Source organism: Amphiura filiformis, chromosome 9 (assembly GCF_039555335.1).
Source record: "Amphiura filiformis chromosome 9, Afil_fr2py, whole genome shotgun sequence".
Taxonomy (NCBI): domain Eukaryota; kingdom Metazoa; phylum Echinodermata; class Ophiuroidea; order Amphilepidida; family Amphiuridae; genus Amphiura; species Amphiura filiformis.
Window position 1 is genome coordinate 16,521,866 of NC_092636.1, and position 25,305 is coordinate 16,547,170.

The window sequence follows — 25,305 nt, forward strand, 5'->3', positions numbered from 1 at the left end:
TTGAAATTTTGACTTTTCACATTGAAGATAGGCCTATACATTTTCCCCCAAAAGACCTACATTTTTGTGTGTTTTGGGGGACAAATTCATATCATACGTATCATTAGATTTATAAAGTTTACTTCCAGGACTGTTAAATATCAATTTTTAATCATTTGCCATAAAATGCGTATTATATCTCGAATTTCAAAAAATCAAAATTATTTGATATCCGAAGGACATTCTTTTCTTTGCATGCTATTCTCTCCTTTTGTTTTTTCTTTTATTTGGCAAGTTTTATGTAGTTGTCATTGTAAGGGGTGCTCACTTCAGGCTTCGTGGCCATTTGAGCATCTCATTTAAATTTTGTGTCTTTTATATTTTTTATGTTTTAATTTGAATGAAATAAAATGATGATGTATATAAATTTACATGTAGTTGCAAACAAGTCACAAAGTTATCTCCCACTGTAAATGATAGGGCACATGTAGGCCTACTGAATACATGTGCATAACTGTACCTTGGGTGACCAAGTGAATTTGCAGGCGGCCCAACCAAACTGACCGCATGCATGAGTAGATATTATTCCAGAGCAGCCGTATAGCACAAAAACCAGCACCACAAATGCCGGGTTGTCATTAGGAAACAAATTTGGAGAAAAACTTCTGTTAATAAAATACTATGCTGAGCCACCAGCCTGGGTGACTCACGCTCCAGTAATTTCAGATGATTGAGCTCAGTAATACCTCAAAGAATGTCTTCCAATTCATGAAAACAAATAGATAATCAGCTTATCGGATTAAAAGCTTAGAGGGAAGGTCTTGCTGCTCAGCGAGTGTTTGTAATTATCAGGTTTTCTCCAAATTCATTCTCTAATGTACTTCGTATAAATCCCACTGAGTGGACACAGGATATGATTTCAACGTCGAATCTACGTTGATAGGGCCTACAAGGTCGAAGTTTCAACATTTATAACCTGATTTCAACCTGATTTCAACCAACTTTCAAAAAATAAGGAGGATGAAGTCCCGGGGGTGGGGGGGGGGGCACTCCAACTTTGAAGGTGACGCGTATGTAGGGCTGTTAAGATCCCCTTTTCAGCCTCGCTGTCACCCAAAGACCCCATATTTTTTTTTACGAACACATTCTCTGTCACCCGAAGACCCTTACAAGTCACCCAAAGACCCATATTTTTCAATTTGAACAGCAAATTTCATTTATCACTGATTTTGTTACTTATTTTGAAAAAACAAAGAACTTTGAAGCCATTTAGAACTAGAAATTCGATGTTCAAGGTTTCTGTGGCACTGTTTCGGCTCTCACCCAAAGGTTCCATTAAAATAAAAAGGTCATGTTCTCACCCAATGACCCCCTTTTTACATTTTGCTCTCACCGAATGCCAAAAATCATGCTCTTATACCCATTGACCCCATATTTTTTACATTTTGCTCTCACCGATATCAGAAGGACATTTATCATATTCAGAATGCAATTCGATCGAGTGATGTGCTCTCATGTCCCACTAAAAAATACTGTCCAAACGTCCATACCCCACCCACCCCTTCACATCAAACCAAAATAGCACTAAACAAAAGGCCTACGGAGGAAATACCAGCGAATGGCAAAACGAATGATGACATAAATCGCGACTAACTACTCGCATATGTCATGTATGGGATGACTTACGATGCTTACAAAAACTATACCGGTAGGCCTTCCTCATCTGGCTTACGCCATAGCAACGAAAACATTATGCCAGCACAGGATGATATGCATACAGGGTGAGTCAAAAAGTGTAATAGTGCAAAGAATCCATCTTTATTTTAAACCAGGTTGAACTTTTTAGGTTAAAACGTTATGAGCATAATAGAAATACTCATTAGTGACCTTATGTGAAAAAGACGAAGTAAATAGCACTTTATATCGTTCTGTTTTTATGACACATTTTATAGCGACACCCAATTTTATTGTTTGTCTACGAGACATGTAAATTTTAAATGTCAGCACACTCTATGGTGAAATTTGGAACAACTGCCATTTTTTAAACCTCATAGGGGCTGAAGTAGAATTGAGCACCCAAAGTTTTATTGCCCCTGGTCAAGTAGAAGAAACATACAGTAGGCTATACTTTGTTGTTATTTTCATAATTACCTTTATATTAAAACTTTTCATTCTCTATTAAAGAAACATACAAATTTGTGGGCGGGTTATTTAAAATGTCGAAAGGAAATGCATGCAAATTGAAGTGGTGTGAATTACAAAATATCCAGTAAGTTGGACATATTGCAGGGAATAGAAACAATGGAGTTGGAGTTGGGTGATTGAAGGAATTGAAAGAACACAAAAATCAACCTTGATTTAAGTTAAAGCCAGTTTCAGATCTGGTGTCTTTATTTCGCATTGTGTAATGTAGGCCTAGGCCTAATACATGGTGCCTCGTGGACAAAAAGTTAAATTGGGAGGCTATTGGGTAATCAAAGGTGATTATTGAGTGTGACATTTGTAAAAACGTTCAAAAATGGGAAAGTTCCCCGGGGGGGCCTCAACTTTGGAGGTGACGCGTATGTAGGGCTGTTAAGACACCTTTTTCAGCGTCGCTGTCACCCAAAAACCCCATATTTTTTTACGAACACATGTTCTGTCACCCGAAGACCCCCTATTTTTCATTTTATCTGTCACCCAAAGACCCTTACTTGTTCAATTTTAACAGCAACTTTCATTTATCACTGATTTTGTCACTTATTTTGAAAAAAACAAACAAAGAAATTTGAAGCCATATAGAACTAGAAATGCAATTTTCGAGGTTTCTGTTGTGCTGTTTCGGCTCTCACCCAAAGATTCCATTTAAAAAAAAGGTCACGTTCTCACCAAATGACCCCATATTTTTTACATTATGCTCTCACCGAATGTCAAAAATCATGCTCTCACCCAATGACCCCATATTTTTTACATTTTGCTCTCACCGAATGCCCCTTAAAGTGCCAGCCCTACACCTATATCCATTTCAAATTGAAGTGACCCCCCCCCCCGGGGAAGTTCAACTTGGTTCTTACGTAAATATCGATTCGTTGCCCTATTGCACTTTTTTTTACTCACCCTGTAAAATAGACTAGATGAGCAACTGCACTGCGCTGCATGTTATTTATTGTGATTAGCTTCCACAAAACCAGGAACATGTCGCCAGATCTACTTTTCAAATAAAGGCCTTTTAATAGGTATATCACCCCAAAAATAAGCGCAGCAGAAACATGTTATTTGACGCTTTTAATTGAATCATCGTTATGAATGCTTCAAAAAAACAAAAAACAGAATTGAAATCGGATAATGCAAAGTGATGTAACGTCAACTTGAAGATACCCGGAAATCGGGTGAAAACCTGCCACAAATTGCTATAAATGGCAAAATGGTATTTTTTGGGATTTGTAATGCTTATTCGGACACTTACTTGAAAAGGTAGCATTGATTTAAGTATCACAGATTAATTGCATATCTTTCCGGACTTCGTTAAAGAAAACAAGATTAAAAAATCTCTCCTCGAATAAATGTAATAAATCCACCAAATATACAATTTTAGCCATTTTGACCAATCTGCAGACAAATAAAAGCTTAAAAATGACTAAGTCCAGCTAATTAATATGCAAAAATAATGCCAACAGAGAACCGTACATGATATGAGGATGCGGTTTTTTTGCACACATAAGTACCCAAAGTTCTTTCATTTGGTAACAAAAAATACACAAAAAGTCATTAATTATGCAAATTAGCTAATTACATCTAATTATATATTTATGCCATTCTTATGTTAATTAGGCATATGTAATTTTTACTTTTTTCAATGTTTTATTTATGTTTTATTCATACAGCATGATTTTGTCAAATATGAACCTGCTGTGATGTTGAATAAAGAAACTGCAGTTAATTGCCTAAGTGCACCGAGTTTTCAATTGGTAAAGGGAAGTGTTTCACTCATTGTCCAAGGAAAAAAAAATACATGATAACAAACACTGGTATTTCAGACCGGTGGTACTAGGTCCTCTATTTCGAGAGACCTATATTTATTGATTTATGGACGATCTAAAAAAATCCATAAAACAGGTCTAGGCAGTGTTTAATTTCGGCGGAGTTGATAGTGATTTAGGAAATGTTTCACCTACCATATATTAAAAAGACAAATTATTGTGATCAATGAAACATAACGAGGAAATCGTTTTTTGACATGTATGTTTTCAAAAATTGGCCAACTTTGATCCGCGCGCTTTTTGATTCACTGTTATGTATGCGTGCACAGTATGACAGAATTATTGTGCAGCCACTGTGACATACCTAAAGAAACACGAGAAATTGAGAGAGATTGTAGGACAATTCCATACCTAAAATTGATCAAATTATGAAATTTTTCTTGGATATACAAACATGTATGATGTACTAGAATTTATCAAAACTCAAAAGAATTTATGAAAAAGAGGATTTTCCAGAAATTGTTAGGTTCCCCTTGATAATAGCATTATGTTTTTACCGGAATGAGTGAAACCGGAGATTCTAGTCATATGGAATTGTCCTGCAATCTCTCTAAAATTGATTCACCTTCATGTAGGCCTACCATGCGCAAGAGGCAGTGGCGGGGGGGGGGGGGGGGCAAAAGCCTCCAGTCAGAACTCTTTCCCCATGTTGCCCCAGTAAAAACCAAACATTACCAAAGCCTCTGAAATTTACTTTGCCCCCCACCCCGATCAAAAATCGTGGCACCGCCACTGGCAAGGGGATTTTATTTTATTATTATTAGGGCCTATTTATTCATTTGCGATTCAGTCGTTGCAAACTGAGTGCCAGCTATCCCATGTTGTGTCTGCATGCGCGTGGTGTGATGATCAACTGATGCTTTAATTGAATAAAGTTGGACGACTCCTCCTGGGTTGAACTTGATCGGTGCATTATAACAATCATGTGTTACTGCTATTGAAGGAACGGCGTTGTCTAACGTGGACAGATTTCAAAATGTCTACTGTCATCGCACTGTTTTTTATCGTAGCATCTTTCTTGGCATTTGCCAAACTCAATCAATCATTGAACAGCAAATCCTGCTTCATCCCTGTGCCTGCTAAATATGCTGGATCTACGCGATACAAATGGAGCAATATAGTTGGGTCTTTCATACATGCAACTTTGGTATCACTTCTAGGTGCATATTGGTAGGTCAATCTACTTTCTAAAAAGAAAAGCTTAAAATATTTAACGGTATAATACGTACCCTCACATCCCTCAATGTTTTACTGCTATGCTTGCATGAAGTTAATCAATTAATCAAAATTATCATTCATTCAATATAGCTATTTATATAAACTACATGAATATCATACCTTTAATATCAAGCATGAATTCAAACGCGTATAAATAAAGTACATTATGATTAATAGGCACTTTATCATGCTAAGTACTATCAAAGCTTAAGGGATGGGGTATGAACGTTTGGACAGTATTTATTGTGGGACATGAGAGCACATCAGACATATCGCATTGCATTCTGAATACAAAGAATGTCCTTCTGATATCAAATAATTTAGATTTTTTGAATTTCGCAATGTAATACACATTTTATGGCAAATGATTAAAAATTGATATTTTTTAACATTTAACAGTACTCGAAGTAAAATTTATAAATCTGATGATTTATACTTAAAGTGTATGTAGGTGGCATGAAAAGCCGACGATCAATTGAAAATTTTGACCTTTCGTATTGAAGATATGGATTTTTTTCCCCAAAACACCAAAAAACTGGTCTTTTGGGAAAAAAATCCATATCTTCAATATGAAAGGTCAAAAATTGATCGTCGGCTTTTCCTCCCAGCTGCATACACTTTAAGAATATGTCATATTAGATTTATAAAATTTACTTCGAGGACTGTTATATATCAAAAATGTGAAAAATATCAAATTTTAATAATTTGTCATAAAATTTGTATTATATCGTGAATTTCAAAAATGAAAATTATTTGATATCAGAAAGACATCCTTCGTATTCAGAATGCAATTCGATATGTCTGATGTGCTCTCATGTCCCACAAAAAATACTGTCGAAACGCTCAAAACGCTCATTCCAGATCCCTTAAAAAAGCACAATTGAAATTCTAATGGTTACACTCTTGTCTTCGCAGCCTTTATAGCACACCCATGTACCTTACCGAAAGAATCATAGGTTATACGACGATGGCCCTGATCATTATCAGTATATCACAAGGTATGTACGTCGTCTGGTCAAGTTCAAATCACATAATCGTTCCTAAAAGACCCGAACCCGAACCCGGGACCTGAACACGCACCTAAGTCACACTTTGACGAAATTCAGTTATTAGCCGCTTTGATGTTGCTATAGGGATGAGAAAATATAATACAAACTTTTCAAACCAAATTTTATAATTTTAAATGTTTTTTAGGGGGTCAAATTTGGTCCAAAATCAATACTATGGCTTATTAATTTGATCAATAAAAAATAATCATCAAGAACAAACTCGTGTGCCAAAACATTGCTTATTTTGCTCCATTCTTTTGCTACAATATTTTGAAAACTTTAAACTGGACTTAGGCTCTTCTGCAGTTCAGATCTTTAGAACACGACACACATGACTGTAAGTGTTTATATGACATTAATGAGGAAAGTATATTTTTGAGACCATCCAAAGTCAGGAAAGTCTACCTTGATGTTTCAATTGTTGATACCATGCACCAGAAGACAAAAAACGAACACAAAACTAAGTATTCTTATTTCTTTATGCCGGTGTGTGTAGGGGTGGGTGGTTGTGGACGTGGTGTGTGTGGGGGATGTTTAATGATATATTGTTGATAATTTCTTTTATAAGCGCATCCAAAGTCAGGAAAGTCTACCTTTATGTTTCAATTGCTGATACCATCAGTGGCGTACGGTCGTTTGAAAAAGTGAAGAGCAAAAAAAAAAATTTTTTCACATTTTCCGCCCTTTTTTCTTTACTAATTCTTTTTGCCGCCCTTCTTCTTCCGCCGCCCCTCTTTTTGCCGCCCCTTCTTCTTCCCGCCGCCCCTTCGATTTTGCCGACCCCTGCTTTGACACCGGGGGGCTGGCGCCCCAAAAGCCCCCCCCCCCCAAATACGCGCATGACCATGTACCAGAAGACAAAAACGAACACAAGACTTAGTATTCTAATTTCTTTATGCCGGTGTGTGTAGGGGTGTGTGGTTGTGGATGTGGGGTGTGTGGGGGAATGTTTAATGATATAGTGTTGATAATTTCTTTTATAAGCGCATCCAAAGTCAGGAAAGTCTACCTTGATGTTTTAATTGCTGATACCATGTACCAGAAGACAAAAATGAACACAAAACCATGTATTCTAATTTCTTTATGCCGGTCTGTGGTGTGTAGGGGTGGGGTGGGTGGGTGGGGGGTGTGTGGGGGGTGTGGGGGGGGTGTGTGGGGAGAAGGTGTGAGGAGGGGTGTGTTTGTCCCATTAATCTTCTGTTGAAACAATAAAAACATCAACAAGTAGACTTTGCTGACTTTGGATGCGCTTATAAAATAAATTATTATCTAAAAAATCATTAAACACACGCTGATGCACTAGACCCCCATACACCACCACACACCCACCCCCACACACCCCACCCCTAAACATCACAGCATGAAGAAATTAGAATATATAGCCTATTATGTTGGGGTTTTTTTTGGTTTTTTTGTTTTGTTTTTTGTCCTCTGGTATCGACAATTGAAATATCAAGGTAGACTTTCCTGGGGTAGTGTTTAAAGTTAAGACATTTCGCATTCTGAATGCAAATATTGTCTGTTATTGTTTATTACCACACCACAGGTTATTTTATTTACGACATATGGGATTTGCTACGACATCAGGGTCTTCATACATCCTGGCCAGTTATACTACATCACATAGCGGTAAGTGATGTAAAGCTATACTGCGCCAAAAAAGTATCCTTACACTTGAAAAAATAGTCACAATTTCAAAACTGAACCATATTGGGGTAAATTAGTTTTTTTAATAGATGCGCTATCTTATTTGGCACATTATGACACCACATTGAATCCAATGTGACTTCAAGAAGCAAAGTTACAAGCATTTATTTTGATTAGACGAAGGTACAGTTTTAAAAGTGACAAACTGGCCTATTCAAAACTCCACAGACTAGACATCTGGTTTGAGAGTGGCGAATGGCTAATTTGTGCGTGCCTTTAATTTAAAACAAAAGGAACAAAAGAAAACTGAAACAAAACAACTGACAACAATAAAAACTGCTTTAAATAAAGCTTCACTGAAGAAACTGCGTTGTCTCTTTGTTGCGCTTGTTGGAATCTTTTTGCGCCTTGTATAGACCAGTTTGTCACTTTCAAAACTGGACCTTTGTCTATTCAATTACGGTACTTGTAACTTTACTTCTTGAGGTCACATTGGATTCAATGTGGTGTCATAATGTGCAGGATTATATAGTGCATCTAATTAAAAAACAAATTGAAATTGTGATTATTTTTCAAAGTGTAAGGATACTTTATTGGCGCAGTATATAATACGTGTACGAATTTTGAGGTGACTAGCCTACATCTATATCATTTTTGGAAAATGTGATTATTTTTGACCAAAACAAAAAGATTTTGAGAAGGAATAACTTTGGGAGAATAGCAAAAAGATTCCTCTATTGTTTAGGCCGTATAATATCAATATTTTGGTTCTCTTCCCCTCTCTCCTAAATTTCTGGGATTTGTCAGGGTTTTTGTTAGATTTTCCTAAATTTGTTAGACTTTGGAATACATTTTAGGAAAATTTTACACATCAATAAGTTCATTACGTTTGGGAATTGGAAAGAACCTTCTGTTAAATCTGTTAAATCATGCATGACTCAATTACAAATCTCTACATCCCTTTCTTCTTGTCTATTGATATTTTGAATAGTGTTTATCTTTCCCTAATAGATAGCGCCCTGATCGATTCTTCCTGCATATCAATATGCTTCATTTACATTACATTACAGAGATCGGACACTAATCCCTACCATAACAAACCATGTATAGACTCTACATGCAAATACAGGTGATATAACAGGTCTATATTACAGGATTAGATTAGTAAACTATGATCTATTTGCAAGTATTATATTGATTGAGCAGGAAAGATTTGATACTATTTTTTTGTATAGTAGTCTAGTTGCCGGCGTGTGTTATTTCTTTCTGCAACCATAATGGGCCACAATGCGATAACACATAGTACATACATGTAATTAATAGGCCTATGAGGCTAGATATAACACGAGTTTATTACCATTATTATTTCCTCTTACTTAATAAAATAAAAAGAAATCGATAGAATTAAAATTCTATAACGGTTTACCTGGGGTTCGAACGCACAACCTTTGTATCCATAGTCTAATGCCTACACGACTGTGCTATGATTCGTTGTGCCAGAAAGGTGTTTGTTTATGATACTTATTGATTACGGAATAAACTGCATACACACAATATACTATTACTAGTATAATAAATACGAATATAATCCTAACCCTAACCCTAACCCTAACCTTAACCCCTAACCCCTAACCCCTAACCCTAACCATAAGACCCTAACCCTAAGACCCTAACCCTGACAATAATGAACCTTGCCTCGGACTATGCGGTTAGTGATATATTGCGGCCCATTATGGTTGCAGAAAGAAATTATTTATGTCCTCTTTTGCACAATTACTGTATTTTTGTGGGACCTGAATTTTAAATTTTTATGATGATGACATAGACTCGCTTGCCAGTCCTATATACGCCGTACCTATGTATAGAGGACTGGCTTACGCCATTTTGGATGTCAATGGGAAATACACACTTAACGATTTGCGCCGGTTAGAAACTTTGTAATTTAAATTTATTTGATAATTTTCTAACCTATATTTTCTTTCGAGCAGGGACAAATATTTCCCCTTTTATCTAATTTGACCGCTATATAAGAATCTATTTCTTTTATTACTGATTTAATTCCGCGATTTGTTCCATTAAGCAATATCAAAGATTAATGTCACACATCTCACAACAGATATTTAGTTGGTCTAGTGGTCTTGCACAGTGCTGTTTAACCGGGAGGTACCGAGATCGATTCCCACCTCTGCCTGCAATTTTTTTTTAAAGACTGGGAAATAATAACCTGACATTCGCCGCTGACATTCGTACTTCAGAAGCGGAGTTATAACTTGTTTAACTTTGCTCCTTCCGTAAAAGGGTACATTATTTTGGCACTACATTATTTCTTTTTTTTTCACATTGCTGGTATTAAATATCAAATGGTCATAATTGGCGGTCACTTCAAATCATCCCCAACTGAACTAGGTTCAGGAATTTCCTCTCATTGTTAACTGTTGGTTAACCCACCACTTGAGAATAAAGGACTATGATAGGTGCAACAGGATTACCTACGGGATTATCTCAAGGATATAATTCTGTTCTCCATCCTTTTCTTACATCTTCTCTGATATGTGCTAGTGTCAATGGTTATTGTTAAAAGGCAATAAGGTGTGTAATTGCAATATTTCCTCTGAATAGGAAAGACTCTCTACATCGAGTTATGTATGCTGGTGGTTCGCAATACTGATATTTAAGAGAAGGTATCTTCCAAGTCCAAATTCAAATGTATAACAGACCATGAAAATCTCTGGGTTAGGATGAACAAAATTTAATCTTTCCCCACAGTAGGCCAGTGCACATAAACGTTGAAAAAAACCCAGTGCATCCTGCCGGATTCGAACCGGCGACCTTCGTATTACTAGCACGACGCTCTAACCAACTGAGCTAAAGAGGCACGTTGGAGAAGAGCGGAAGATATAAATCTATAGATTTATATCTTCCGCTCTTCTCCAACGTGCCTCTTTTATATCTTCCGCTCTTCTCCAACGTGCCTCTTTAGCTCAGTTGGTCAGAGCGTCGCGCTAGTAATACGAAGGTCGCCGGTTCGAATCTGGCCGGATGCACTGGTTTTTTTTATATAACAGAACATGTATCACTTCCAAGACTTTATCCCCCTCAGAATCTCACATTTAAAATAGTACCTCCTCCTTTCCTCGAACACTGTTGCAAAATACCGAAAACTACTAATAATGCTAATTTTACATTGAAAAAAAAACTCCCTCCTAAATCAATATATATATACGGCCTTATTCCATGTATTCACAGGTTTTTAAATTGTTCAAATCAACGGAATGTATGTCAAGTTATGCAAAGAAATGTTGTTTGATTTTAGGGGGAGGGGAGTTATTTTTTAAAACCTTTAGCGTCCAAAATAGTATTTAAGGGGGTACTACACCACTGGCCAATTTTGTGCCTATTTTTGCATTTTTCTCAAAAATTATAGCGCATTGGTGGTAAGTAAGATATGTATATTATAGGGGCAAGGACTACAACTACTGCACTGAAAATTCAGCAACTCAAGGCAAGTAGTTATTGATTTATTGATCAAATATTGGTTTTCCCTCATTTTTGACTGCAACTCCACAACTGTTGTCTGTACTGAAATAAAATTTCCAGTGCAGTAGTTGTAGTCCTTGCCCCTATAATATACATATCTTATTTGTCACCAATGCGCTATAATTTTTGAGAAAAATGCAAAAATAGGCACAAAATTGGGCAGGGGTGTAGTACCCCTTAATGGTGTCTCTTATATATATATCTGCTTCTTAATGCCAATTGTATATCTTTATATTACAGCTTCTCCTGGGCGGTGTCGCAAATATCGGCTTCCATCGTCTCATCGGTTGGGCACTGATTTCAATGCTCATCGAATACAATACTATATTTCTACATGCACGAATGCTGCTTCTGATGTACGGCTTTGCCAAATCATCTGCAATATTTCGGGTGACCAATGCTCTGAATATCTGTACTTTTGTGACTTTCCGATTGGGCTATATCATCATACATATTCCAAAGATATGGCAGGATTGTGGACAGACGGAATTAATATGGTGTAATTTTCTCATAATTTCGACTGCGATACTTTTTGTGACTAGTTTACTTTTGTTTTATCGTCTATTACGGAGTGATGTATTTGTATCGAAAACAAAGAGAAATGATACAAATGGTGCAGCCAATGACATCTTGAGCAATAATCTATACTATTAAAGAGGAACTTGCCGATAATCGATACTTTGAAGAGGAACTGATCGATTCATCGGTATCATCTCGGAGATTATAGATAAATTATAAATTAATAAATAGATAAATAAATAAGTTCTAGCATTTCCAGATGAATGGTAAGTGCATAGATAGATAGATAAATTAATAAATACAAATAATTATTTGGATTTATTCGGTAGATCAACCAATGGTGGCCCGCTTATTTACGGTCCGTTGCTGCGTTGCTATACGCGGATTACGCACAGGTCGTGGCAACTTCCCGACGCGCTAATGGTAACAAAACTTCCAGTTTCATCTAAGACGGAAAATATCACATCTCTTAGACGGAACTAACAAATTAATGGCTGAGACAAAGGTGGTTTTAAGTTACGTTTTTGAAAATAAATGGTCCAAGTGATCTAATAATTTTGAAAGTGATATTAGTTTATCCGTTCGTGGTGACTTTCGACGGAGAGTGGGCATTATGCGGCATGGTAACCGCAACGGCTATAATAATAAATCAACTGCATTCGTTTATGCAAATTATGACTTTCGGAAACTTCTTTTGTGATGACTTTCCGAAGATTTTAAATTCAAGGTAGGCCTAGGCATATATACGGTATTGGAAAGTAATTTGAGTTTATTCGTTTGTCATGTTGTGATGAATTTCGATGGGGAGTGTGGGACATTATTAGCAGATTATAGCATGGTATAAAACCGCAACCGCTAAATATCCGTGGCGTAGATTTCTTGAAGTAGGCCTAGGCATATTAATAGTGAATCCGGCATCTTTGGGCAACATTAACAATGGCGTAGATTTCTCTTGACATGGCATGGGGGATGGGTCCGTTTAAATCAATTTCTTGCAATAGGCCTACAGTGAAGCCAGCATCTTGGAGACAGAATTATTTATGGCAAGCTAATTAGGCCTACTGGTGAATTATATTGTGCAAAAGTGGAACAAATTCGCACGAAGGCCGCAAAAATTGGCACTTTTTAGTTTGGCCAAAAATGAGGTTAATTCTGTCAGAAACCCACATCTATTATACATGTGTGAACTTGGGGTGATTGTACGGACCATTGATCTTATCAAAACATTGGGGGGGGGGTTATACCCACCCCAACACCGGAATTTACGCTATGTAACTCAACCTTCTTGAAACCCAATGTTGCTATAGGCCTACTTGATGAAACAGAAACACATATAAAAAAAGAACGAACGAAAGAAATAAAGGAACCCACATACATGCGTCAACATGGAGGTGATTCAGTAGATCATGCCCCTTATCGAAATATTGAGGAATTTATTACTCATCCCGGGATTTATGCCTATGTAAAGAAAGAAGAAGGAAGGAAGGAAAAAAGGAAGGAAAGAGGGAAGGAAAGAGGGAAAGAAAGAGGGAAAGAACGAAAGAAAGAAAGAAAGAAAGAAAGAAAGAAAAAGAAACAACGGGAAAGCAAGAAAGAGAAAGGGAGAGAGAAACGAAAACAAAGAAGAAATAGACAGACAGAAAGAAAGAAAGAAAGAAAGAAAGAAAGAAAGAAAGAGAGAGAGAGAGAGAGAAAGAAAGTGAACAAGCAAGAAAGAGAAAGAGAAATGGAACGCAGGAAAGAGAGAAACTGAAAGAAAAAAGGGAAAGACAAAGAAAAAATAAGTAAAAAGGGGAAGGAAAGAGGGAAAGAAAGAAAGAAAGAAAGAAAGAAAGAAAGAGGGAAAGAAAGAAAGAAAGATAGAAAGAAAGGGAAAGAAAGAAAGAAAGAAAGAGAAAGAAAGGGAAAGCAAGAAAGAAAGTGAGGGAAAGCAAGAAAGAAAGGGAGGGAAAGCAAGAAAGAAAGGGAGGGAAAGCAAGAAAGAAAGAACGGGAAAGTAAGAAAGAAAGAACGTCGTTTGCAAAGTAGAGGCAACAAATGGTTGGCCTACCACATCACTAACCGCGTAATAATTGAGCTGTTAAAAGCGATACCAATTGACATGATTACCATTTCCATCGTTTATACTAACCGATCCTGTTTACTAACCGCTCCCATTTACTCATCTAGCGGGGGCCCGCGCGAAGCGCGGGTACCCGCTAGTTGTAATAATTCAAAGGGAAAATCGCGATAAGTGTTTTGAATCAAATAATTATATTTAAGTGGTAACGAAAATGTAATTTAGTGCCTTACTTCTTAAAGAAAAGTGTTATCTGTTCCAATTCTCAGTGACACCTCGTGCACAATTGTCCTGGGCTGGGCACAATTACGGTTAATAACTATTTTCAACGGTTGCAATTTGGTCGTTAACATCATCCTGTGAATAGTAGTGAGCTTCGGCAAAAATTGCATTGATCATTGATCATTTCATAGCGAGCGTAGAAGGATTCAAATATCACAGATATACTTTTGTAGGTTTTTAAGTTATGTTGTAAAGAGGGCTGAAACCACATCATCTTTGTAAAACGTACATAAATCAAGCAGGTTTTCAAAATATATGATTTTTAGACTGAACTTCTGCAAAACGTCAAGGTATTATTTTTTTCAATAATATATTGATTTAGACAATGAATATTATATTGATTTAGACACATTATACTTTTGGTAGGCCTACTTGAAAAAAAAATGATATAAGAAAAAAATAAAATAAAATAAAACTTTTCCCGACCGAACGACCGACCCAACTTCTGAAAGTGATCTAGACAAGCAAACAATTTATTTTTGGGCCTTACGGTGAAGGAGCATAATACACTCATAGGATGAAGTGCATAATACGTGAGTGTGTGTTATATATGACATTGTTGAGGAAAAGAGAGCATCCAAAGTCAGGAAAGTCTATCTTGATGTTTCAATTGCTGATACCATGTACACCAAAATGAACACAAAACCAACTGTTCTATAATTTCTTTATGCCGGTGTGTTTAGGGGTGGGTGATTGTGGATATGGGGTGGGAGTGTTTAATGATATAATTGTTGATGATTTATTTTATAAGCGCATCCAAAGTCAGGAAAGTCTACCTTGATGGTTTAATTGTTGATACCATGTATACCAGAGGACAAAAAATGAACACAAAACCAAGTATTTTAATTTCTGTATACCAGTGTGTGTAGGGGTGGAGGGGGTGTGGGTGGGGGTGTGTGCGGGGTGGGGGGGTGTTTAATGATATATATTGTTGATAATTTATTTTATAAGCGTATTCAAAGTCAGGAAAGTCTACCTTGATGTTTCAATTGCTGATACCATGTAGGCCTACCACAAGACAAAAATGAAGACAGAACCAAGTATTTTAATTTCTTTATGCCGATGTGTGTAGGGGAGGGATGTGTGTGGTGTGTAGTGGGGGTTTGTTGGGGGGTGTGCGGAGGGGGGTCTTAGCGTGTGTTTAATGATATTGTTGATAATTTATTGTATAGGCGCATCAAAAGTCAGGAAAATCCACCTTGCTATTTCAATTGCTGATATCAGAGGACAAAAATGTACACAAACCATATAGGTTATTCTAACCTCATCATGTCGAGGCGTTTAGGGGTGGGGTGCACGGTGTGTGTGTATGTGGGGGGGGGGGTGTATGTCGGTGTAGTTGTGCATCACCGTGTGTTTAATGATTTGGTTTATGATAATTTATTTTTAAGCGCATCCAAATTCAGGAAAGTCTACTTTGATGTTTCAATTGCTGACACCATGCAGAGGACAAAATTGAACACAAATCATGTATTCTAATTTCTTTATGCCGAGGTGTTTAGGGATGGAGGGGTGTTTAATGATATATATTGTTGATAATTTATTTCATAAGCGCATCCAAAGTCAGTTTATAATAAGACATTTCGCATTCAGAGGTCAAGTATAATTATGTATGTTATTGTTTATTACCACACCACAGGTTATTTCATTTACGACATTGTATTTGCTCACGACCTCAGAGGTTTCACACATCGTGTCCTGTTGTAAGTGATGATGAGCTATATCTATAAAAGTGGTGTTTTTTAGTAAAATATCACTGCGCACGCACTGCAGGAAAATTGATTATGGAAATCAAAAGTTATCAGTGTGGGCCCAGTTTCAAAAATCTTATAATGGGCAGTTTTAGCTACTATTTGGATTCAGTATTTGAAAAAAATGTCTGCACTGGGGATGATGCAATCTTAGTACACGATATGGCTATGTGATGATAATGATAATAATATTTAATGCCAAGTGGTGTCGCAAATATCGGCTTCCATCGCCGCATCGGTTGGGCACTTATTCCAATGCTCATCGAATACAAATACTATATTTCTACATGCACGAATTATATAAAGCAGTATGCAGACTCCGAGTATTAGACGTACAATAATTATTGTATGTAACATATCTACGTTATTTAATCTATTGCCATTCTAGTCCAGTAATGTTTAAGTTCTAACGAATGTTTGATGACGTAAAATCGATAATATGTTACGTATAATATCTGGTAGAAATATATTATCGATTTTACGTCATCAAACATTCGTTAGAACTAAAATTATTGGAAATAGAATGGCAATAGATTAAATAACGTAGATATGTTACATACAATATTAGCAAATATTGTACGTCTAATAAAAAGTCTGCATACTGCTTTATACACATGTATTGATTTTAGTTTCTATGCCTGTACAGAATAGGCTAATTATTTAACAGGCGTTAATTGTCGCTGTGAGGTTAATGTGATTGCGCCGTAGTATAATTATTAACTATTATTTTCTACACGAATGACTGCTGTAACAGTTGACCGCTCAATATTGCACAAGTTCAACTTGCGATGAGTCATCGTATACCGATTTCCTATATACTATTAAAAGTATACTATAGCATAGCAACAAGTATACTTATAGTATTCGTGAACGCCGGACAACGCGATGAACGCGATGATAATGAATTTGCAATTACAGATCGTCATGGTTTTCTAGTATGATTTTATAATATTACGCGAGCAAAATAATCCAAAAACATGTATATTGGATTGTGTTCACTCGTTGTTGGTTTTCTATGTTTTACCAAACTAAACGAAGTACTAAACAGCAATGTGTGTTTCAATACAGTTCCTCACAAATACGTGGGGCCAACCAAACACAAATGGGTCAACGTAGTTGGGTCAGTTCTACACGCTACCGTTGTTGCACTTGCAGGTTCGTATTGGTAAGTATAAATAAAATCCGTTAGGCTCCGGGGCAAGAAAAAGCAAATGTGGCATACAAATTAATATCGCATATGCACATGAAGATACATAACACTTTTGGGGATGTTTTAAAAGGGCATTTCGTGATCCACAGCCTCATCCCCCCAATTTTTTCAAAAAAGTTGAGATTTTCCCATATCAAAAAATGAGACCTTTCCGGATAACTTCCCGATAGTCACCGGGTAGACACCGGCAAATTTCACATGCAAATTAGATAGGTAGCGGGTGACTACCCGATAAATTTTTGGAAAACCATAGTGGATACCTTTCAGGTAATAGGTACCGGATGACTACCCGATGACTTTTTTGGGAAACTAGCGGGTAACTACCCGATGACTTTTTTGGGGAACTAGCGGATATAAACTACCCGATAACTTTTCGCGGACCTAGCGGATAACTTTTGGTGACAATATACCTGGTGACCTCTTTGGAGACTTCCTGTTGACCTTTTGGAGAATGTAGAAATACAAATTCATGAGTATGCACAAATTTATTAGACAATTTAGCTTATTATTTGAATTGTAGTTTTTGGAGAAATACAACTCTGCAGGCATATGGCAGTTGAGCTTAAGTGCTATCTTGCTATAAGAAATTTGAAAGTGTACATTGTAATTGTATTTATTGTACAAAAATATTCTTCTGATGTAATTTGGTTCACACCTTTATAAGATGCATATACCTTTCAATTAATGTACATTACAACCAAATTGTTATGATATAGCATATACATGTATTACACTACCTAAAATGTGATAACACAGCCTATAATTTTTATATCAAATATTATAATTTATTTACAACAAATAGCTTAACATAAACATGATAAAGCTTATGTCAGTTAAATTGACACATTAGCTGATGATTAGTAATTTAATTGACATTAATTTACTGTCAAAATCATGTATTTACTAGAAAAGATATAAACTAAAACATTCAATTGTGTTAGGCCCTGGATATTAGGTACATGTATAAAGACTGCATCAATATACAAATCATTTCATACAAATTTTCCTACCTGAATTATCAAGCATTCAATGCTTTATAATTCCTACAGCATGTTCCAGACTAATTAGTAAACATCTTGTAATTTCCTACATGTAAATCCATACATTTTGGACCACAAATAACTTGAATATTCTGCACAAATATATTCCAACTGCCAACAGCTAGCTTCTCCATTTTGAATTCCTCCAGTGACCTTTGACCATATACCCACCCACAATGCATTCTTAAGATGCTTTATGCTATTTTCAAGGTCAAATTAAAAGCGGATAACCACCGGGTAACTCCTGCAAAGAATCTAAGTTTCTGGGAACCTTCTGGGTAACCCATTAAAAATAGTGAGTTTTTTGGAGACTTCCGGATGTCTACCCGAAAACTTTTGGATAACTTAATTAGGTATCCGCAAGGTATCCGCTAGCGGGCACTTTCGGATAACTCTGGAAAAGGTACCCAAGAGGTTTCTGATGACCACCGAATGGTCATCGGGTGGTCACCGGGAAACTTTTCTTTTTGCTATGGGTTTACACCACTGGAAACCTCTGGCTAAATAATGTTTATGTACCAAAAATTTCTTGCAGATGATATAACACCCACGGATCACACCACCAAATAAATCCCCATAGAGATATGTACTAAATTTGCCTCGAGAACTCGTCATTTTTTCTTCGCAAGAGCGACTCATCAGTTCTTTAGCGACAGCTATGATGGTTGAAATTAGCCCTAGCCTGACCCCTCTGACTGGGAAAAATATAGGTTGACCGTCATTATTTTTTACGACTGGCCCTGAAGTCTATGATGTCTGGAAATTACCTAATTTACCTGCAAAATCATGCCAGTGTTTCTGTATAGAAAAGACTGCTTAAAATCATTAAAAAATACTCGATCTCTCCCATCTGTGGTACACTTGCAGGATTTGATATTACTAATCATGACCAATCCAAATTTATCCAAAGTTATGCAAATTTCCGCTCATTTTAATGCTTACTTTAGGCCATCCATGGGTTTTTCTGAGAAATGCATTCAGGGCGCACAACCGTGTAATACTATTTGGTGGTGTGAAATCAGATTAATGCATAACTCGCAAACGCAAAATCGGAATCAACTGAAATTTTGGGAATAAGCTTTTTAGTGAATATCTACTGAAAATGTCATGAAAAGAGGATGCTAGGATCACGAAATCCTCCTTTAAGGGGTGGTGCAATAATTATGTGTACACCGGGTGGTGAATTATGGGGGGGGGTAAAGATTTTTGGCATGCAAAAAAAAAAAGCATTTTTGGCAGGTTAAAAAAGGGGGGGTGTCAAGCGATTTTGGCAGGTCAAAAGGGGGGGTGCAAGTAATTTTCTTTTCGGACGACAGCATCCGTTCATTTTGAGAATTCACCACCCCCGGGGCCCGGGGTGCACATTATTATTGCACAGCCCCTAAATTGATTATGATAGGCCACAAAAGTTACCTTTTGCAAATGGGATCAAGTAACCCGGGAAGTAAACATACCGGGTAGAGTGGTCAGGCGACCTTTAGACATGTTGGACCGAGATTATACTTGTGATATTATGAGATATCACCGGACTACTTGAACTTGAATACCATGGACTTAGTCGACCCCGTCCGCAGGATTTCATTGGGCGGGGGGGGGCAATTGTGTGAAAAGTGGACTTTTTCCCAAAAATGTGAACTTTTTTGTCCAAAAAAGCGTAAAAAACCTGAAATTTTGGGACTTTTTGTATACTTGTCCAAATTTGAGGGGGGGGAGGGTGCGGCGCATCCCCCCTGCGTAAGGTTGTTTGCATTTTTTTGATCTATTTACATAAATTTTGATCCAAAGTTTCTATATATAACCATTGATTAAACTCCGATCAATGTACCCAGCAAACACAAAACGTTTTCGACATCATTCGCAAAAGGTTATAAAAGGTTGTCAGAAAACGTTTAAATGTCGGGTTATATAAAGGGTATATTAAGAGTATAAAACGTTTTCATAACATTAAAAACAATTTTTTGATAATCTACTGCTCAGCAAACAAAAATGTTTGACAGAAAACGTTTAAATGTCGGGTTATATAAAGGGTATAAAAACGTTTTAATAACATTCCAAAAACATTCTTGAAAACTTAATACAAAACATTCTAAACAGAATGTTATTTTGGGGTTGAAAAAATATTTTTCGAAAAATGTTTGCCCAAAATATTTTCAACAACGTTTTAAAAACGTTTTCATGACCTTTATATAACCCGACATTTAAATGTTATTAAAAGGTTTTGAAAAAACATTTTAAGAACATTTCTGTGTTTGCTGGGTTCAAATATTTTAACATAATGTTATTTAAGTATTGACATTATTTGGCAAAAGCCAAAATATAACTTATTTAAATCGTTTTTAAAACGTTTTTGTGTTTGCTGGGTACTTACATATTAAACTCTAATTGTTACTTCCTTACGTTACTCCATGACCTAATTATTTTCATTGTACAGTGAAACCAAGTAAATTTGTCGCATTTTCTGCAAGAGCCTATAATTTATTTCAATTGAATATTTTTTCCCAGTTTGTACAGCACACCTGAATTTCGCACAGAGAGAATCACTACGTATACCAAGGTGTCAGAAAGTGTCCTTGGTGCGTCTGCAGGTGAGTTCTATTGATCCATCGATCAAATAATCGATCAATCAATCAATTAGTTCAGCTCTTTATACCTTACTTCAAATAATATATCCAAATAAATAAATAAATAAATAAATAAATAAATAAATAAATAAATAAATAAATAAATAAATAAATAAATAAATAAATAAATAAATAAGGTATATAGAGAAATAAATAAATAAATAAATACGGTATAGAGAGAAATAAATAAATAAACAAAATAAATTATAAATAAATAAATAAATAAATAAATAAATAAATAAATAAATAAATAAATAATCGCAGAACAAAATTCTCTATCTATCTATCGACTACTTTATTTAGTAATTTAGTTTTATTGTCTTTAAGAACTGACTTTGTTAGAAGTGTTCGGCTACATTTGAGGCTCATTATAGTATTTGGTAATGATATACAATAATTTCAATTTTATATTCTGTATAGGTTATTTTGTTTATGATGCCATAGACTTGCAAAAACATCAGGGATTTCGAGCATCATGGCCTCTTATTCTTCACCATGTGTCGGTATGTAGCAACCATCAATAAATGTGCGTCAATTGCCTTTGTTTTAAACAAAAAACAAGGGGGGGGGGGTAAAAATTATCATCGTATTTTTCCAAGTGGGAAATAATTGGAAAAAACATGCATTTTTGGGTGTTTTTGTATGCTGTGGCAATCAAGACAAAAGACATTTACAAAGTCTAAAATCAGTCCATGCCCTCTAATTTTAAACAAACACGTTTTCTAGTCTCTTTTGTAACCAACTATTAAAAATTAGCACAAAATTAATTTCTTAAAGATTAAGATTAATATCCTTCCTAGTGCTCGCGGTTCTGAATGCTCAGATGCTGTAAGTATGTAGATGCGGTTCTGAATGCTCAGATGTTTATTTGTGCCAAATGTTTGAATTTAGTGACTGCAATTGTAAGAAAACATGCAAAATTTCATGTTTTTGACCAAATATTAAAATTTGACTCTTATTGCACGTTTTATACAAGAACTGTCTTTAAAAAAGACATGGCGTGTTGGATATATCCCTCGGGATATGAATCTTCCCAGACATATTTTCACACTCAGTGGCGTACCGTGGCCGCCCCAACCCCGGGGGGCTGAAGAAAATTCAATTTTGCCGCTCCTTCCTCAACAGCCCGAAAAGGTTGACCCAATTTTTTTCTCGGTCGTTTGAAAAAGTGAAGAGCAAAAAAAAAAAAAAAAAAAGGGTTTCAGGCGCAAGCGCCCTAAAAGCAGCACAATTTGATGTATAATACCATTTTTTCACAAATTTTTATGCTTTATCAAATTTTCCGCCCTTTTTTATTTACTAATTCATTTTGCCGCCCCCTTTCGTTTTTGCCGCCCCTGTTTTTGCCGCCCCTTCTTCTTCCGCCGCCCCTTCATTTTGGCCGCCCCCTGCTTTGACCCCGGGGGGCTGGCGCCCCCAAAGCCCCGCCCCCAAAAAAAATACGCGCATTAGTCACTCCTTGGGCTCTCATTTCTTTAAAATACTTCATTCTCTTATTTGATCTACTCAGTGTTCAGTGTAAATTTGAACACCTGTCGTACATACAGATGCATCCCATCATATGTTGCAAAAGAGATTAATTTGGGTGACGCAATTCGAAGTTTAATAGAACACGTAGAAGGCGGCACCAGCCCTAAAAGTGCGCATATATGAACTGCTTGAAAGGTTTATATGGGGTGGAATGTGATGAGTAATATACGAAACATTACCAATTTTTTAAGAAGAACTTCTTCTTATCTTTACATTCTTATCATTTCAGCTCTTGGCCGTGGGTTTAGTAATTAATATCTACTTACAGTACCTGATTGGATATAGCATCATCGCAAGCCTCGTCGAATACAACAGCATATTCCTTCACGGACGCCAGCTGCTCTTGATGTACGGATGTTCTAAAACTTCCCCTATCTTTAGATTAAACATTGCCTTTAATGTTGGTACATTCCTGATTTTGCGACTGGGAGTGCTGTTAAAGCTCATCTTGTTGGTGGTAGAGGATCGTGACGTCATGGCTTCAATTTGGTGGAATTGGCTGTTTTTAACCCTCGTGATATTATTTCTGATGAATATTGTATTATTTTATAGATTGATAAAAAGTGACTTTTTGTCGAAGAAGCATAAAATTGACAAAGATACTGACGATGCTATTTTGATGTTTAATGGTAACTTTAATGGCAAATCTCACTGAAATTATTGGATTTAAATGAGGAGCATGGTGAGGAAAAAATGTTCAGGCCATTTCAAGAACACTCTTGATCCAATAAACTCGAGTGGTTTCGTAGTTATTTAAATAGCAGAAAATAATTTGTTTTCAATTCTTGAAAATCTAGTGTGAAGAATATTTCACGTGGGGTTCCCCAAGGATCTATTCTAAGCCCTTTATTATTTGTGATGTGTCAATGATGTTGTAAATGTTTCCAATATACTAAAATTGGTCTTCTTTACTGATGATACAATACTAACATTATGCACACAAAAATATTGAGTTTGCTACATGACCATGGGTTTCTCTATTGGTTTAAGGGAGATTACTGTATTGATGAACATTTTGTTGCATCAATATGTATTATTATCTGTTCCAGTTCCAGCTCCAGTGACACCTCATTAATATCCCTGGATCTTTGGGTGCATTGAAATGGGTATTAACATTTTACAATATTACAGGGTTGTAGTGATATATAGTTTTCATGTCCCTCCAGTGAACATTGACCTAGTCCTGCCCAGGATAATATGCATGAGGTGTCACTGGACTTGGAACAGATAATAGTGACGAGTCACAACGAAAGGTACATCTTGTCGGTTGGTACATGCGTCTCTTTTTCCACATAAAAAAAAATAAAATGCTAGAGTGAACAATGGCCCATGAGGAGAGACACATGCCAAGAACTTAAATAGGCACGTAGGCACTATAAAAGACAATCACATGGGCCAATCAGTCGTTCACAGCAGCTTATGAACAAGATATGTCTCCAACAACTCCATCTAGTAGGTCCTGCCTGTACATATGGCTTTATAAACTGGTACTGTGTGAGCATGGCAAGGTATGGACAAGTTGGAGCGGGTAGCTCTTCTGACTACAAATGGCTTTGGTAGCAGTGGCTACAGATCTGGTGGGCACAGGTTGGTGTGCATTTTGTAGAGGACTGTTGCTGCAGCCACTTGACGTCTTTGATGGAGAGAAGTGATGTTCAGCTCTGTACTTGCTTCCTCCTCGCTCACGCCTATGATTGGAAGGGCATTCCTCTGGATAGAATGTGGTAATCCAAGAGTGGTGGTGCTGACACATAAGACAGTGAGGCGTATTCCATCACACTGTGAACTTGAGCCTTGTTAAACGGTTGCTCTGCTTCTGACATCAAGTTTATGTGCATTTCTCCTCAGAGTGCCTACAATCTTGGAAATAAGTACTTGGAACGCTTGGCACACTCTGCCGTAAATTCCGTGCAGAATTTCTAATGATCATGGAAATGACGTATATGTGCTTGGGAACAAACATGACATCTACAACAATGATTTACCCTTCCCCTCTCCCCATCAATCAATGTTGGACACATTGGGAAACCGCTGAAGACATTGGCATTTCTCAACATTGCATGGGGGAAAAGGGGTGACAGTTTTCCGTTATTTACCTGCAAGCGTTCCAAGACTTATTTCCAAGATTGTAGCTTCTGTCCTGCTCTGGATGAGACGTTAGAAATGTACCTTGCCCAGATCAGCTCCCAGGATCTCCAGCTACTCCTCAGCCAATTTGTTGGTACCAAACAGAAGATATAGCTTGGTTGGATGCCTCTTGATATTATCATTGCCTTACATTTCGATGGCTCGAAGGTCACCTTCCATCTGTCTGCCCAGATCCTCATTTTCTCTGGGTCTCTGTTCAGGCTAGCAGTAACGCCTTCATGGTTGTATCTAGATGTAATATCACAAAACAAGGTGGAATCATATGCGTAGAGGTATAGAGTTGGGTTTCACACTCATCACTCATGTCATTAATGAAGACAGAGAACAAAAGTGGGCCCTGATGCATTGATGGAGGAAATACTTGACATTTCAATAATTTGTCATAAAATTTGTATCATATCACAAATTTAAAAAAAAAAATCAAAATTATTTGATATCAGAAGGACATTCCTCGTATTCAGAATTCAATTAGATATATCTGATGTGCTCTCATGTCCCCCAAAAATACTGTCGAAACGTTCATACCAGAGCCCTTAATTTTGATATAATGTTCGAATGTTTTCAAGTTTTCAGAACTGTTTTCTGAATGTTATTAAAACGTTTTATACCCTTTAATGTTATCAAAACGTTTTATACCCTTAAATTATTACTGTACATTATAAACCCGACATTTAAACGTTTTCGGTTTCTTTACTT

At 36.6% G+C, this 25,305-nt stretch overlaps 2 protein-coding genes and 1 non-coding gene across 3 annotated transcripts in view; 2 read left to right on the forward strand and 1 right to left on the reverse strand.

Moving 5' to 3' along the window:
• LOC140160691 (TLC domain-containing protein 2-like) overlaps positions 1-417 on the forward strand; it is a 20,506-nt gene extending 20,089 nt beyond the window's left edge. The window contains exon 5 of the mRNA XM_072183979.1: positions 1-417. This exon is cut by the window's left edge and continues 2,870 nt beyond it. The gene's annotated coding sequence lies outside the window, so the exon portion shown is untranslated.
• Positions 418-4,801: 4,384 nt separating this feature from the next.
• LOC140159994 (uncharacterized) lies at positions 4,802-25,137 on the forward strand. Its single transcript, XM_072183261.1, has 9 exons — positions 4,802-5,168; positions 6,132-6,214; positions 7,812-7,894; positions 11,690-12,086; positions 15,949-16,012; positions 17,028-17,225; positions 20,813-20,895; positions 21,352-21,434; positions 22,691-25,137. Exons 1-9 carry the CDS (start codon positions 4,975-4,977, stop codon positions 23,114-23,116), a joined length of 1,611 nt encoding a protein of 536 aa, XP_072039362.1. The 5' UTR covers positions 4,802-4,974; the 3' UTR covers positions 23,117-25,137.
• Positions 10,714-10,787, reverse strand: Trnat-agu (transfer RNA threonine (anticodon AGU)). Its single transcript has one exon. It is a non-coding gene; the product is annotated as a tRNA-Thr (tRNA).
• Positions 25,138-25,305: the final 168 nt, after the last annotated feature.